General features: G+C 52.5%; 2 protein-coding genes across 3 annotated transcripts in view; one reads left to right on the plus strand and one right to left on the minus strand.

The window, feature by feature from the left end:
* The window catches only part of LOC127545847 (zinc finger protein 420-like), a 330,731-nt gene that overhangs the window by 92,808 nt on the left and 222,160 nt on the right, over window positions 1–15,763 (minus strand). The gene's annotated exons all lie outside the window — the stretch shown is intronic.
* On the plus strand, window positions 482–8,672 carry LOC127545864 (zinc finger protein ZFP2-like). Its single transcript, XM_051973359.1, has 4 exons — window positions 482–1,829; window positions 3,541–3,667; window positions 4,103–4,195; window positions 5,569–8,672. Exons 1-4 carry the CDS (start codon window positions 1,794–1,796, stop codon window positions 7,050–7,052), a joined length of 1,740 nt encoding a protein of 579 aa, XP_051829319.1. The 5' UTR covers window positions 482–1,793; the 3' UTR covers window positions 7,053–8,672.

The raw sequence follows: 15,763 nt of genomic DNA on the forward strand, positions 1-15,763 counted from the left end.
AGCAGTTAGGGAAGACACCACGTGGCATGGGGGAGGGGGGAGCCCCCACAGTGCCCAAAGGAGGGCGGCAACCATGATGGCCCATAAGTGGGTTTTAAGGGGGTTAACCTCAGGGACATGGATGGGATGCCTAACAGCCCATGACAAAGGGGGGCTCTCTGTAGGGTCCCCCCACTTTGCCCTTCCGGACCCTCCCACTGGGGTCCCCATAAGTAGGTTTTATGGGGAACTTAACCTCAGAGACATGGCTGGGAGGCCGTGACAAGGGGGGGCTGCTCCAGACTCCGACGGGGGGGGGGGGGAGAGGGGCAGGGGGTTGGACATAACTTGGATGTCAGAGTGGACCACTCCCCAGAGGGTGGGACCCCCTCTCCGTCTGAACCTTGTCCCTTGTCCCCCAGGGATCAGTTGCTCTGCTAACCACACCCAACACTGTCCGGGAGATTAAATGACTGCCCCCCTTTGGGTGGTCCCTCCATTCCCCCGGGACTTTTCCCTCGCCCTTCTCCTGTGCTTTCCCGATTCCCCTTCTCCTCCTTGAAGCTAGTCAGCTCTGTGGGGGGCCTGGGTCGCCTTCAGGCTTTAGCCCGCCAGCCCCCTGGGGGGCTCCCTCTCCCCCCTGGAAAGCTGCCCTTTTCACGCTCTCACATCTGCCCCTCCGGGTGTCTCCTGTACGCCTTCATTTTGTCTGTAACCTCCCCCCCTTTTGCTAGAGAGTGGCCACTTGGCCGCCCCCCGACTTCTGGTGCCCACCCTCATCTCGCGTCTCTGTCAGCCGCTGGGGAAGAGCCCGCCATCGGGGGCAGAAGCCTGGAAGGCCCAGCAGGAGAGGGGGGACGCGGAGGGGGCCGGGGTCTTGGAAGTCGCAGGCGGACTCGGGGGGCGCTCTCGGCCCTCCCCCCCAGCCTCCCACTGAGATTGCTGGGGACGGAGGCGGCTTCGGGGTTTGTATGGATGTTCCGGGCTTAATTTGAGTTTACTGAACGAGTAAGTGCTTAATAAACGCCTCGCACGGAGCGGCCGCCAGTGCGGGGGACATTGGGGTCTTTTTTTCTTGGGGGGGGGGGGGGAGAAGGCCCTCGGGAGCCGGATTGGAGCGAAACGGCACAAACGCACCAGCCGCAGAAAAGCAAGATGGCAGTTCGTTCTCCCCTCCTTCCAGCAGGGCCGCGGGGGTCTGGGCATGCGCAGCCACCGCCCTGGGCACATGCCTACATTTCCCGGAAGGCCTTGCGGGTGCGTCCCGGAGCTCCGGGAAGGATTTCGTCACATCCGCTCCTGCCGCCAAGGAAAGCCCGTATCTTCAGGTCTCGGGCCGGGCGAGTCGGTACCGGGACCGGAAGGGGAGGACCTCTCAGCACCGGGAAAGGAACCTAAACAAGAGAAGCCTCACTTCATCCCGCCTCTATGTAATCATTGGTCTGGCCAAGGCGGGGTGGGGAAGTCTGTGACCAATCAGCTGTCGCCTCGGGGACCAGAAGGTTACAGACGTTGAACGAATCATCTCAGAGCCTGCCTAGATTTTTTTTCTCCCCGCCCAGGCACGCCTCCTTCCCAGCCGCAGGCTCCCATTGGACAGATTCCGGAGCCGGGATTAGGCCTGGCCCCGCCCCCTTGCCAGTATGGACACGTGCGGCTCGAGTAGTGGGCCCGTCCCCTGGCTGCCCTGCTGCCAGCTGACAAGGTCAGCGCTCCGACCTTGGCCTCCGGGCTCCGGGGCTCGCAGGCCTCCCCCATGTAGCGCTCTTCCCCCTGTCCCCGGGCCCTAAAAGGATTGCGAGGAGGTGGCAGCCATGACTCCCGGGACCCCGCCCACCGGCGCCCATCAGGTGAGGGGCAGCTTCCCGCAGTGCGCCCCGGGCTCCCCCGGCCTTCGCCCCCCTCCCCCAACTTCTGAGGCTGAGCTCTAGAAAGCTCCGCAGAGGGGAGAAAATGACAGGAAGCATTCGAACCCAGGTCCTTAGGCTGTAGGGGGCGGGGCACAGAACTCTCAGCATTTGTCGGGAACACCACTTACTTGGGTGTGGAGAGGAGCTGCGCGGCCTTAGAGCCCCTCCCCCCGTAGGAAATGGCCCCGCTTGCGGTGCCCCCTCCTCACTTTTGCCTCAGCCCCTCCCCCCGTAGGAAATGGCCCCCCGCTTGCGGTGCCCCCTCCTCACTTATGCCTCAGCCCCTCCCCCCGTAGGAAATGGCCCCGCTTGCGGTGCCCCCTCCTCACTTTTGCTCTGTGTTTGATGGGACCTTCAGGTCGGCCAGCCTTTATTAGGCACTTACTGTGTGCAGGGCGCTGGGCTCAACAGGGCATGGCACCCTCCGGGAGCTTCCATTCTTAGGAGAGGAGACCCCACGTAGGAAAGGGCCGGAAAGGGAGTGGGGGGAGGACGGTGCCTGGGGGGCCGCTTCCGGGGGCAGTAGGGGTGCAGGAGACCCGGACTTGAGGGAGCCCCAGGGCCTGGGCAGGGATGGATCAGGAAGCCCCGGAGGCGGCTGCGCTTGGGCTTTGGGGGCGCCCAGCATGTGACCGGCCTGGCCATGCGGGGAGGGAGGGGGCCGAGGCCGGTGAGGGTTAGGTGGGTGGTCCCTGCGTGAGAGGGAGCGTGGAGCCGCTGCGGCAGCCGAGAGTGCGGGTGGTCTCCGGTGTTGGCTCTGCGGCTGAGGTTGAGTCCGGGGCCACAAGGTGCAGGGCCTGGAGCGGCCCCTTCAGCCTCTGCGTGTTCCCCCGCTCCCACATCATGGCGGCCCCGCGCTTCTAGTCGTGGGCGTCCAAACTGGTGCAGAAATCCAAGGTGAGGAGGAGACAGGCCGCAGATGTCGCTGGTCGGCTCCCTTTGTCTCCAGTGACTAAGGAAGCTGACTCCGAGCCGGCCAACCTCCCGCCCGGACAACCGGCCCTCCAGCCCCGGGGCTCCCTTGTCTCGGCCGCTAACGCCAGAGCGTCCCTTGTCCCCGGCCACCGCCCGTAGGGATGCGTGGGTGCAGGTGGTAAATCGCTGGTTCTGCAAATAGTTCCTGTCACAGTTTTCCCTTTCTGACAAATGGGTGCAGCGCCCTGACTCTCTGTTAGATGTTAAGGGAGCTCAGAACATGTCCCAGGGCAGGGGCTGCCTGAGGGCCTTTCCCCTGGAGGAGGAGCTGGGAGGAAGGCCCGGCTTTGTAACTGGAAGCAGCAGCTCCGGTGTCAGCGAGGAAGAGTCACCCCTGCATGGCTGGAGGAGGAGGAGGGAAAGAGGAGGTTTGGAAGAGAGGTCCTGTAGGGGGACCCCATCCCGCCCTGAGGGAGTGCGGGGGGCCGGGGAGGAGCCCTCTGCTCTGGGCCGGGGAGGAGCCCTCCTTCCGGGGCCGGTCCAGGGCTGGGGGACAGGGCTCAGCCTGCTGGCCCCCTGACTGTGGGTGGCCTCTGGTGCAGGGAGGAGGTTTTCCTCTGCAGGGGGGGAGGTCCCATTCTCCTCAGGGTTTGACTTGGGCTTCTGCCTCCTGCCTCCTGCCAGGGCCACCAGAAGGATGCTCCCTGGGCAAGCACGGGGGTCTTTGATCTTTCAGGAGTCGGTGACCTTCAGGGATGTGGCTGTGGAGTTCACTCTGGAGGAATGGGGACGCCTGGACCCTTCTCAGAAAGAGCTGTACCGGGAGGTGATGCTGGAGAACTATGGGCACCTGGTGTGCCTGGGTAAGGGCCGAGCCCGCCGTGGCCCCAGGAGGCTCTACTAGAGGTGCCTGGAGGGTTGGGCCTGCTGGGACCCAAGATGACTCTGGGCCCATCCCTCACTTGGTTGTGCAGACTTTTTACTGATCCCTCTCCACTTCTGAATATATCCCTTTCCCTTCCCTCCCCAGAAGACCAACCCTTTGAATAAAATGGGAAAAACAAAATTAAAAAAGCCTTTCTTGGGCCCTCCCGGCTATTGTCCCATCTCCCAGACCTCATCCCTGGAGCTCTTCCGGGTCTTGCAGCACGTCCTTGCAGACTCTCCTGTCAGAGCTCTCCCGGGATGTTGTGAAGGGCTCTTGTGCTGCTGGTAGCTTGCGGGTCAGATGGAAGCTTCTGGGTTCTGGGCTTGAGTCCGGAAGGGACAGTTCCCAGCCTTTGCCTCTCTCTGAGCAGGACTCACAGCTTCCAAGCCTGATGTGATCAGCCAGCTGGAGCGAAGGGAAACACCCTGGAGGCCGAGGCAAGGACCGGGCAGCAGCTGGGCGGGTGAGTGCTTCTTTTGGGAAGCTCCCAGTGGAGGCTGCCTGGATTCAGCCCCTCCAGGAGGGTTCATCATCTTCAGGCCTCCCTATCCCTGGGCTGGGCTTCCTTCTGACCTTCCCTCTGGTCTCATCTAAAATTTAAAAGAAAATGCTCTGGGGCCCTCCCTGTCCCTGGTGCTTCTGTGCTCCCAGAGGGGGGAAAGTGAAAAGCGCATCAGGTGGAGAGGAGGGTCCCTCGCAGCCGGAGGGACTCCTCCTGCCCTTGGATTCTGTAGTTTGATCAGGGCTCCCAGGCCATTCCCAGTTGTTACTTGTGGTACACATGCTCCAGCTTCAGTTCATGAGGGTCTTTTTTATTCCTTGATCTTCTTCTGAAAACACCCCCTCCTCTGTCCATCCCCTGACTACGTCAGCCATGTCGTACTCTTTATCGGTCATCCAAATCGTCCTTAGGAAGGGGTCTGCACCCCCATCTCTCCCATGCTGGCTTCCCCAATGGTAGCTGAAGGAGGTCAAGACAGACAGAGCCGACCATTTGGTGCCTTGAGAAGACAAGCTCTTGATCTTGGAATTTCAGGCCCCCCTCGGTCTAGACAGTCAGCAGTGACGTGCAGTCCCCAGGCATAACGGTCAGTAGGCCGTGGCGTCCAGAAGGACGGGCCATTTGCTGCCTGGGCAGGCCATATTTGGAATTGTGGGACCAAAAGCTGGGGCATCAGAACTGCCCTTTGGCAGGTGGCTCAGAGCCTGAGGCAGAGGCTTAATCTGCCGCTAATTGGAGTCACCTTTGACAGAGCACTTCCAGTTTGGGGGCCTGTCTCCCACCTCTAAAGTTAAGTGGTTGCCCTCATTATTGGAGAGTTAGTGAGGCAGATTTCGGACCTTCCTGGTTTACGCCAGTGTTGGGGGAAAAGAGAGAAAATTTGAAACTCAAAATTTTAGATAAAAAGGGATGTTTAAAACTGTCTTTATACCTCATCGGGGATAGCATCAGAGGAGAAAAGGTGGTTATATAAGCAGGTAGGATTCACAGCCTGGGTAACAAATTGGATATGAGGGGGTGAGTGACAGGAGCTGAGAAAGATCCCCAGGTAGCAAGCGCAAGTGACTGGAAAGGTAGTGACGTCCTTGACAGTTTTAGGGAAGTTAGGAAGAGTTTTAGGGAAAAGGTAAGTGCAGGTTTTTGCTAAATACATGGCCATAATAGTACGTCTTTGCCTAAAGTTTTCAGATTTACAAAGCACTTTTCTCACTACAGTGCCTCAGACGTGATGGGGCAGAACTTGTCCTGGTTGTTTTGTTGATTGAGGAGCTAAGAGACAGATGTGGTTAAAGTAGAGAAACCAGATACTGACATTTTAAAAACATGTCTTTTAGATTGGAAGCCGGGCCCTGAAACCAAGCAGTCTTCTCCCACGCGTGGCTTCTCCGTGGAAGATTCATCTCCAGGAAGATGCATGAGGGACTTCCCTCTTGTCCCCACTCTGGCAGAAGCCTGGCGAGGGGATGCCGGCTTAGAGGGGCAGGAGAGCGATGACGACAGATACCCTCAATATGTAAAACTCACCCAGCAGAAACCTTCCAATAAACTGAGAGGCCACCGATATAAGAAGTGTGGCAGGAATTTCAGTCTGAGGGCAGGTCTTCCACCCCAGCAGAAATTACCTGGAGGAAAGAGTGTCCACAAGTGGGACATGCGTAGACAGAACCTCAGACTTTACACGGAGCTAAGAAAATGTTATGGGATGTTCTCAAAGAAGATATTTCCTAAGTATAACGACTGTAAGAAAGCCCCGATTTGTAAGGCAGGTCTTGTTGAAAATCATAAGGGACGTTCTGAAGGGAAGCTCTACGAATGTCCTGAATGTGGGAAGGCGTTCCACCAGAGGGGCAAACTTAGCATGCACCAGAGAATCCACACCGGAGAGAAACCTTACGCCTGCGATGCTTGTGGGAAGGCCTTCCGAAGGAGCGCGGAACTCGGCGTCCATCAGAGAATCCACAGTGGAGAGAAACCTTATGAGTGTAATCAGTGCAGAAAGGCCTTCCGAAGGAAAACGCACCTCACCGTGCATCAGAGGATTCACAGCGGAGAGAAGCCGTACGCGTGCAGCGAGTGTGGGAAGGCCTTCCACCGCAGCTCCATGCTCACTCAGCACCAGAGGATCCACACCGGAGAGAAGCCCTACGAGTGCGGCGAGTGCGGCGGTCTCTTCCGCTGGAGAACGTACCTCACCGTGCATCAGAGGATTCACAGCGGAGAGAAGCCGTACGCGTGTGGCGAGTGCGGGAAGGCTTTCCGCCAGAGGTCGCAGCTGACTCTGCATCAAAGAAAGCACACTGGGGAGAAGCCCTACGAGTGCGGCGAGTGTGGGAAGGCCTTCTACCAGAGCACCGGGCTGACTCTTCACAAGAGGATTCACACCGGGGAGAAGCCTTATGCGTGTGCCCAGTGTGGGAAGGCCTTTTACAGGAACAGAGGCCTGAGTATCCACCAGAGGATCCACACTGGAGAGAAACCGTACGAATGTAAAGAGTGTGGGAAGGCCTTTCGACAGAGCTCACAGCTGACTCTGCATCAGAAGATTCACACCGGGGAGAAGCCTTATGAATGTAAAGTCTGCAGCAAGGCCTTCCGCCTGAGCCGGGGACTCACCGAACACCAGAGGATTCACACTGGGGAGAAACCCTATGGATGTAATGAGTGTGGGAAGGCATTTCGACAGAGGTCTCAGCTTATTGTGCATCAGAGGATTCATACAGGACAGAAACCTTATGAATGTAGAGAGTGTGGGAAAGCCTTTGGCCAGAAGTCTCAACTCACTCGACACCAGAGAATCCATAGTGAATGTGACCCTTAGGAAGGATTGACTGAGGGTTCATACTGAAGAAAACTTTATGGATTGGGAATGTCGTCAAAAAATAGCACTTAGTCAAAACCAGATAACTCTTAGGGACATTTATGAATGTAATGATGTTGGGAATGCTGTTTTTTTTTGTTGTTGTTGTTTGTTTGTTTTGTTTTTTTAAAGCAAACCTCAATTCATGATAGGAGAGGTTATAAATCTAATTAACATGGAAATTTTTTCATCAAGATCACAAAGCTTATTGAACACCAAATAATCCATATTGGAGAAAAGTATTATGAATGAAAGGATTTTAGCCAGAGCCACAATCTTTTAACTGAAAATTAGAAATTTCAAACTAAAACTGTAGCTAAAGTAAATCCTTGCCTAATTATCCATAAAAGCTCTTAAAAATGTTCCTTCCTTGCACATTAAACACCTGGACTCCTAATTTGTTGAGAAATGTGTGGCATTTGCTCTCTTGGCCAATTCCCTAAAAACATCTTGTGGATTGTCATCCATATTCTTACTCCATCCTGTACGGAGGAAAAGCCATTTCTACATTTGCTGAAAATTCCTCCTGCACTTTGCAGAATTCCCTCCCTCTGACCTCTCCAGGACCTGCCTTCAGCAATCATTCAGTCTGATGCCTTTGGCCATTTACAAACGCCCAAGTCTCTACAGTACTAGAAAACAGCTGCCAAAAGCAGCTTTCTCTGGACCTCCTGCACCAGGCAGCAACAGCCCCATCTCTTTTGACAGTTACTGCAGATCTCTCTGTCAGCTCCTTCCCGTGCTCTGAAGGTCCAAGTTTGTCTTCATGAAACTGTTTCTCCTGCGTTCACCATTGACCTCCTGTTCAATCTCAAAATGATATCAGAGTAATTTCCTTTTGGATACTCTGTCGACTTTTGTCTTTCAGAACACTCCTCAACTCTCACTTAATAAGAGCTCAGATTTGAAATGTACTTTGAAGTTCACAAAGCATGTTCATCTCCCTTTGAGGTGAAATGTGGAGTATTCTTACCCTCTGTTTACAAACAGGGACACCGAAGGTTGGACTTGCCTGTGGTGTTTTCATGCCCAGGCCTTCTGGGCAGGATGCTCATACTCTGCACCACGAGCTGCCTGTTTTCCTGACTTGTAGCTAACTGCTTGTTCCTTTCTTGTCTCTTCACAGGGTTCTTGCTTTTTTCACAGCCAGTTATATGGCTGTTCTCTAAAAGTCTGTCCTTGACTCCCTTCTCTCTGCCCTATCACCATTATGATTATGATAATTCACACTTCTGTAATGCTTTGAGGTTTCAAAGGGTTTGCATGTGATCCTGTTTGATCGCCATAAGAACTCGGATGAGTCGGTGCTGTTATCTCCATTTTGTGACCTCTGCCACTCTGCCACAGTGCCCTTCTGGAAGCTAACAGCCTGCCTTTCCCAGATCCTCTTGATTCCAGTGCCTTTGCTCTTTTGTTTTCTGTTGATCTCATGCAGTATATAGCTTGTTTGCACACAGCTGTTTGCCTTTTGCCTCCCCCATGAGACTGAGCTCCTTGAGAACAAGAACAATCTTTTTGCCTCATTTTGTATCCCTGGCATTTAGCACAGAATTGACTCAATAAATATTTATTATTCATTTAGATTGACTGACTAGGAATCAACCTATAACCAAGGTTTCAAATGTATCCTAAGAGAGTGACCCTTTCCCTCCGAACTTGAGCTGACATAACCTGGGAGGTCTGTCACTCGTGATGTATAGGTACCATCATTCAGCTTACCTTCACTTTTCTTTCATTTTTAAAAAAATATCTTTTGATTTTCAAAATGCATGCAAAGATAGCTGTCAGCATTTGCCTTTGCAAAACCTTGTGTTTCAAGTTTTTCTCCCTCACCCCACTTTGCTAGATACTAAGCAATCCAATATATGTTAAACATGTAAAATTGTTCTATATGTATTTCTACAATTATCACACTGCACAAGAAAATCAGATCAAAAAGAAAAAAAATGAAAAGGAAAACAAAAAGCAAGCAATGACAAAAAAGATGAAAATACTCTGTTGTGATCCATACTCAGTTCCCACAATCCTCTCCCTCTGGGTGCAGATGGCTCTCTCCATCACAAGACCATTGAAACTGGTCTGAATCACCTCACTGTTGAAGAGAGCCCCATCCATCACAATTGATCATTGTATAGTCTCGCTGCTATTTCCAATGATCTCCTGGTTCTACTCATTTCACTCATCAGTTCATGTATGTCTCTCCAGGCCTCTCTGAATCATCCTGTTGATTGTTTCTTACAGAACGATTCCATAACATTCATATACCATAATCTATTCCGCCATCCCCCAGCTGATGGGCACCCACTCAGTTTCCAGTTTCTTGCCACTACAAAGAGGACTGCCAGAGACAGTTTTTCATTACTCCACCAAATCCCATCCATTTTACTGTGAATACTTCCCACGTGTCCCAATGCATGGGCTTCTTTTCATTCCCATTGCCGCCATCCTTGTAGGCAGAGGAAGCTATGGTGGAAGCAATGCTTGCGCTGGGATCAGGTGGATCTGGAGTTGACTCTTTTAATATTTGCTAACTTGGGGATGAGTACGTCCCAACCCCCCAGAGTCTGCTTCGGTGTCTGCAGAATGGGGTGAATGTCATAGACCTACCCTGCAGATTTGCTGTTAGGACCCAGCTCCTGGTTGGGCTCTCTCTGAGGTCCCCCAGGTGCAATCTTGGGATTTCCCAAATCTTCATTGTGCCTTACCTCAGAGCAATTTTCAACCATTCACCTGTCACTTTAGGTCTCCCTGGTATTTTTAAAACACTATGAGCCAGACGTTGTGCTATTCCCTGGTTTTGCAAGGAAAGAGAAAAAGCTGATTCCCCACCCTCAAGGACCTCCCATTTGGATGGGAAAGACAAGAGTAAATAAATAATCTGATCTGAATGTAGCATAAACATATGGAAGTAATCTCAGGGAAACCATAAACAGAGTGCAGTGGCTGACAAAGATCTGCAAGATGAGAGACTGGAGGGGATCCCCCAGCTGAGAGGCAGGATCCCGACAGTGTCATGAGATTCCCCGGCTGGTTGGACCAGATTTCCCGTAGGACTTTCGAAGGCATTCGATGCTTGGTCCCAGAGCTTTGGACTGGTTGAATGTTATCTGGGCTGGGCTATGTAGAGTTGGGGCTCGTCAGCACTTATGGGAGCTGAGGAGATTCCCCCCCCCCCCCCCCCCCCCCCGTGAAGGAAGCTGGGAGGGATCTCCTTGGGAGATCCCCATGTTTGTGGGCCTGCGCCAGAGGAAGCACCAGCAGGGGAGGCTTTGGGACTCCTCCTGTGCCTTGTGGCTTCTTTCCCCAGAGTACATGCAAGCCCAGCTTCGTTATCCCTGGGCTAATGAGGGCCTTTCACTCCCTCAGACGGGCCCTCGGTCTGCAATTGAGTGTATTTGTACTGAAGTGGATGGTGGGCCAGACCTGGAGTTGGGAAGAGATCTGGGTTCGAATCTGGCCTTGGTGATGGTGAGTCTTCCTTCACCAAGGGGTCCACAAGGACTTCACTCTTAGAGTCAGATGGTGGCTGATCAGGCTGGTACAAGCTCGGGATTTTCGGCCACAGGCCGGACGGTCCCTGTGAACATTGGGGTGCATTCTCTCATTTTGAGCATCTCATGTTCTGAGCCAGTTAAATCCCATTTTGGTCACAGCCCAGTACCTTCTCTGATGAGGGCCCGCCATGCTGGGCCAGCCTTCCATGGTTCACAATTCTCAAGTTTTGAAGAGACCTTGAGACCACATTGCCACGACCATCTTGAGTTCTCCCTGAAATAATCTTGTTGGCGAACATTCAGCAGAGCTGGGCCCCACGGTGGAGCCTGAATGCTTCGGACTTGGTTGGAGGAAGGTCCTTCTGAGCAGCCTTCGGCATCTCCCTGAGACAGTTGTGGGAACCATGCCCTTCCCAGTCAGGCACTACACTGTCCGGGTTCTGTGGTCACCGAGGGCAGCAAGAGACTTGGAGACCTCCAGGCTCCTGCTTTGTCTCCCACCCCCCAGATGCTGAGCTAGCTCAGCCAGTGTGTGGGTCTGCCTCACCATCAGCACGGCCAGCTCTGGGAAGCGTCCTGAGAAGGCAGGACCTGGAGCTAAGGGAGTCCTTTGTAAGTGGAGGGCCCTCGGCACGTGAATTTGGGGTCGGGGGTGTCCAGGTGATTCACCCCCAACTCCAACAAAGCATTTTCTCTATGACTGTGTTGGGGAGTCCAGCGGCCAGCTTGGAGAAGATGGAAATCCCGGGCTGGCTTGGGGGACTCAGAATGGAGGTCTTTGGAGGAATCAGCCCATCAGGGAGAAGTCCCTGGGGTAGAAGGTGATTCCAGTGATAATCCAGGGAACATTCATTCAGGAAGAAGTTTGGGGGTGTTACAGAGAAAGTCCTGGAGAATTGGGACAGCCTGGAGAGAAATGAAGACTTAGTACCTAGCCATCTCTGAAAGGGAAAATAGAAAATGCTGCTGTAAAGTCTGCCATTACTACCTAAAAGAGTGCATACTGCGGCAAAAGTCGCAGCCCTAATATGGCCAAACATCACTTAGCGAAGGATCCATTGATCCAAATTTTGCCGTATCTGAGAGCTGCATGAGTTTACGTGAAACGCAAGTTAAGGAACATTTAAGCATGATATTCTGGCCCCTACTGCCTACGGGTATGGGTTTGAGAACTGACTGCTTTGAGGAATGTCTCGAAAAATTAACCCTAATCCTAATTGAAAGAAATGCGAACCCTGGCCATTCTGGACACAGGAGTAGGTAGTAAGCTTAAGTCTTGCTCAGGAGTTTTGAACAGAAGACATCTTAGGAAGGGCAGAATGGGGAGAAGGAGCAGAGCTGAGAACTAGGTTGTGGCAGGCTCAGCTGAGGGAGGGCCAAAGGCCTCTCCCAGAGAGGAGGGGACAGGGGAGATTATTGGGGGCCCTTCAGCTACCATGGAACAACAGATTGAAGCTTCCGGGGGGACTTCCTAAAGGTCTCACCCCTCTTCTCCCCACTTTGTCTAAGAGCATTTGCTGGCATAGCCCCTTGTGTTTCCTATTTCCTGGTTTTTCTTTAGATTTAAAAGAAAGCCAACCCAGATACCGGCAGTCATACAGGCTTGTCTTAGACTTCTGTAAGCTTAGGCCATGCTGAGAAAATGGGATTGGAGAAAATCAAGAACCAGCCGGAAGTTGAAAAAAAGTTACAATGGAGAAATGAGTGCAATGTGTCTGGACATTACGACTTTCCGTGCTTGGGTGCGCCACCCATGCAGTTCTCTTTTTACCCAAAGCCCTTAGCACAGTGCTGGTGCGCAGTAAGCACTTAATAAATGCTTATCTCATGTAGGGCTATCATCCTAACTAGCTGGGGGGAGGGGCAGAGGCAGACCCTTGAGCCTCAACCTTTATCAGTTTTGGTCTGTGAAAGGGCTTCAATACAACCTCTCACCATCAGCCTCAGAATTCTTATGAACAGAGAAGTGAAATTGGAACGCCAGTGTGAGGTTTTTGACCAAATAATAATAATGCAAATATTACGGTAATGTTACTTTTACAATTAATAATATAACAACAATAACAGCATTTATACAATGCTTTCAAGTAGACACAGTGTTCATAAATATGTCCCTTTATGCTCACAGCAACTCTGGAAGGTAGCCGGGAGTATGACTGGTTTTGCAGATTAGGCAGACAGCCTTTGTGATTCTCTCGGGATCATCTTTTATTGCAAGGGTCTTAGGAGTAAGACTGACCTTTCCTAAAAAGAGCTGAGCCAGTGAATGATTCCACCTGCTTCTCCGTGGGGCCGTTTTACCCGAAGCGTTCCTGTTCTTTAAGTTCACTTACTTCTTGTCTTGTAAGGAGTTTCGTAGATGGCCAAGATCAATGGGTTCAATCTTCATTTCCTTGGTTTAAATGCTTCTCTGTCATGTTGGGAAATTGCCAAGACAAGGAACTTATAGACACCTCATAGGGCAGAAAGGGAGGATGACCAGCATTCTGAGTCATCTAGTGAACCGGGCACAGGAAGACAGCAAGGACATCTTAGGTCCTTCGCCTGCTTTAGGAGTAAATGGCCAGATGCACCTCCCAAATCTACAGCAGCACGAGGCCCTTTTGGCTTCTGGACACAGAATGGAAAACTTGGGGAGGCCGTAGTGATAAAGAAGCCCCGACCTTAACCACAGCACGGGTGACATGGTGAGAGATACAGGTAAGAGACCCAGCCGTCCCGTCTGTATCTGGGGGGTTAGGAGCGTGCAGCCCCCATGACCTGGTACATCCACGTCAGATTTTTCTGGCCCTGCTTTCATACTTAAGAAATCTGATTTTTTTCTCTTATAGGGTATTTACAGCACATATGTGTATTTTGTGTATTTGTGCATTTCTGGATTTTTTCTGTGTCATCTGTGGCCTCTACAAAACTCCTCCCAAATTTCTTGTGCTGAGCAGTGACATAGTGAATCCAAGAAGAGAAAAGTTGTGATGTAGAAGGGACAAGTGTGATCTGAATGCCTTTGGGGGTAGCAAGAATGCAAGAGGCTAAAGCAAGATGTATAAACACCCCATTTCAAGATGGAGGGACCAAAGTCTTCCAACAGGAAGAGGATTTATTGTTTTGTGATGAGGAAGACTTCTCATGGATCAGAATTCTCTAGAGAGATTCCGGCAAACTCGGCATCCATGTGACCCAATAGCATATATGTGGTGCAAAATTGTCCCACTTTCCAAAGAAGATTGGTGACATGAAGTCTCTTCCTATACTCATGAAGAATGGCTATAAATGGATTGAGAGATAACAAATAACAAAACAAAAACATGAGGAAGGTTTTATGGGAGAATAGTCTCTAAAAGTTCTTTTCTCTAATCTTGATTTTTTTTTTTTTTTTTTTTTGGCTGAGGCAGTTTGGGTTAAGTGACTTGCCCAAGGCCACACAGCTAAAAAGTATTAAGTGTCTCAGGCCACATTTGAACTCAGGTCCTTCTGACTTCAGGGCCAGTGCTCTAGTACTGGTCACCAGCCCCTGGAATGGCCCTTCACATGCAAGCTGGATCCCATGGACTTGCTGGAAATTCTTGACAAAGACCTTGTCTCCTTCACTCGAGGGAAGTCCCCCTCCAGCCCCTTATTCAATGTATAATTCTGGCAAAGACCCTAAGCCTAAAGAGCCCGAGTGCTGACACTTTGAGGAGTGAAAAGCCGAAAGGTCCAGCCTGTGCTGCTGGGGGCCTGGGCGCGCAGAATGGTTTGTAGCTCCCATCCAGAGGAAGCAACAGAGGTGGACAGACCCCCTGTAATGGGGGTACATACTGGGAGGAAAGGTTTTGCTTGGATTGGGGGAATGCCCAGGCAGATTCTCAAATGGGGATATGAGTGATCCCCCAGGATTGCTGCAGGGAGAGAACCCAGTGGGCACTAGCCGTGAGCTTTAGTGACCAATGGCCAATTAAATATCGTCTTCATACATTCGTCAACATACATTGTTCTCACCTGCCCACTCCGAGGGGCCGTCTTCACATGGTGGAAGGCGACACTCCTAAGTCACCGAAGGCCCATTGGTTACCTGAGGGTGAGCAGGGTACTGATTGGTTTGCCCAGGGTGTGCCAGCTGCTGCTTGGGGATGAACAGGACACGCAGCCCAGAGGAGCTCAGCCAGCCTTCATTCCCAGCTACTACGAAGGCCGTGGGCGCCCATCGTCCGCTATTCTACCCTGGCACTGGGATGGGCAGCCGCCACCATCACCTGGCTGAGCTGTGTGGGTGCAAGTGCGCTGGGATTTAGGGTAACCCCCAGCTAGGGTCAATTTGCCACAAGACAGAGCCGGGAGAATCAATTTGGGACAGAGCCAACTCTCATTGGCGCCAGTGCAGGCCCAGTGGGCCACAGGGGGGACAGTCTCCTTCCGGACGGCTTTAGTCCCCAAGTGAGCGGGTTCAGTAACAAGGCCAGTCTCCCCAAGGTCCAGCCTTCCTCACAGAGAAATCCACTTGGAAGGGGAGCCATTCCCGCTCAAAGCTTCATTCTGGAAAAGGACCAATGGCATTGCAGGGTCGTGTCTTCCCTGGGTGTTGGCTGAGGAGAGGCGGAGAGCTGCACTGTCCTTTCCAGAGCCATTCAAGTCCAGCGGCAAGACCCAGGATGACAGGGGGGGGACCGGGTGCAGGGGGGACCTGGGCACCTTGCATGTCTGACCAAGCCCCCAGTGGCCACATGTAGAGAGTCATTGCACTGAGGTCGGCTCAAGCACTGAGGGCTAATGACCAATTGGCTACTACTCTATGGGCATATGCTTGGGGAATGGCCCTTCCCACTATCCTGTGCTGGATCGATAATTGGTGTATGCAGAGAATTGCAGGAGGGAGTAGGGGGTGGAGTAAGACGAGCCAGACTCACTTTGGCAGTGGATGAGGAGGAAGGAGGTTGTGGAGATCCTGCTTCCATCCCCTTCACTTCTACCCCTAAAGACCAAGAATAAAGACTAAGGACTTTTGCTTATCCTGACTCCGGCTGATTCTGGGGTGTCCTGGGTGCCAGTGCGGTCGTCACAGCCACAGCACCCGCGTCATCCACCTGTCTGGCCGTTGGAACAAATTGTTCTCTTCCGTCCATCCTCCAGCTTGGGATAGCACCCCCTACTCACCAGGGGCAAGGCCCCTGGCTTACCAGCTCCTGCTTACATTGTCACGAT

This window comes from Antechinus flavipes, chromosome 1 (genome assembly GCF_016432865.1).
Source record: "Antechinus flavipes isolate AdamAnt ecotype Samford, QLD, Australia chromosome 1, AdamAnt_v2, whole genome shotgun sequence".
Classification (NCBI taxonomy): domain Eukaryota; kingdom Metazoa; phylum Chordata; class Mammalia; order Dasyuromorphia; family Dasyuridae; genus Antechinus; species Antechinus flavipes.

Bases quoted from the DNA above. Each gene is read 5' to 3' on its own strand.
- LOC127545864 (XM_051973359.1), top strand. From the start codon at position 1,794: ATGACTCCCGGGACCCCGCCCACCGGCGCCCATCAG. The intron at 3,668-4,102 runs GTAAGGGCCGAG...CTCTCTGAGCAG, and splicing joins TGGGCACCTGGTGTGCCTGG to GACTCACAGCTTCCAAGCCT. The intron at 4,196-5,568 runs GTGAGTGCTTCT...CATGTCTTTTAG, and splicing joins ACCGGGCAGCAGCTGGGCGG to ATTGGAAGCCGGGCCCTGAA.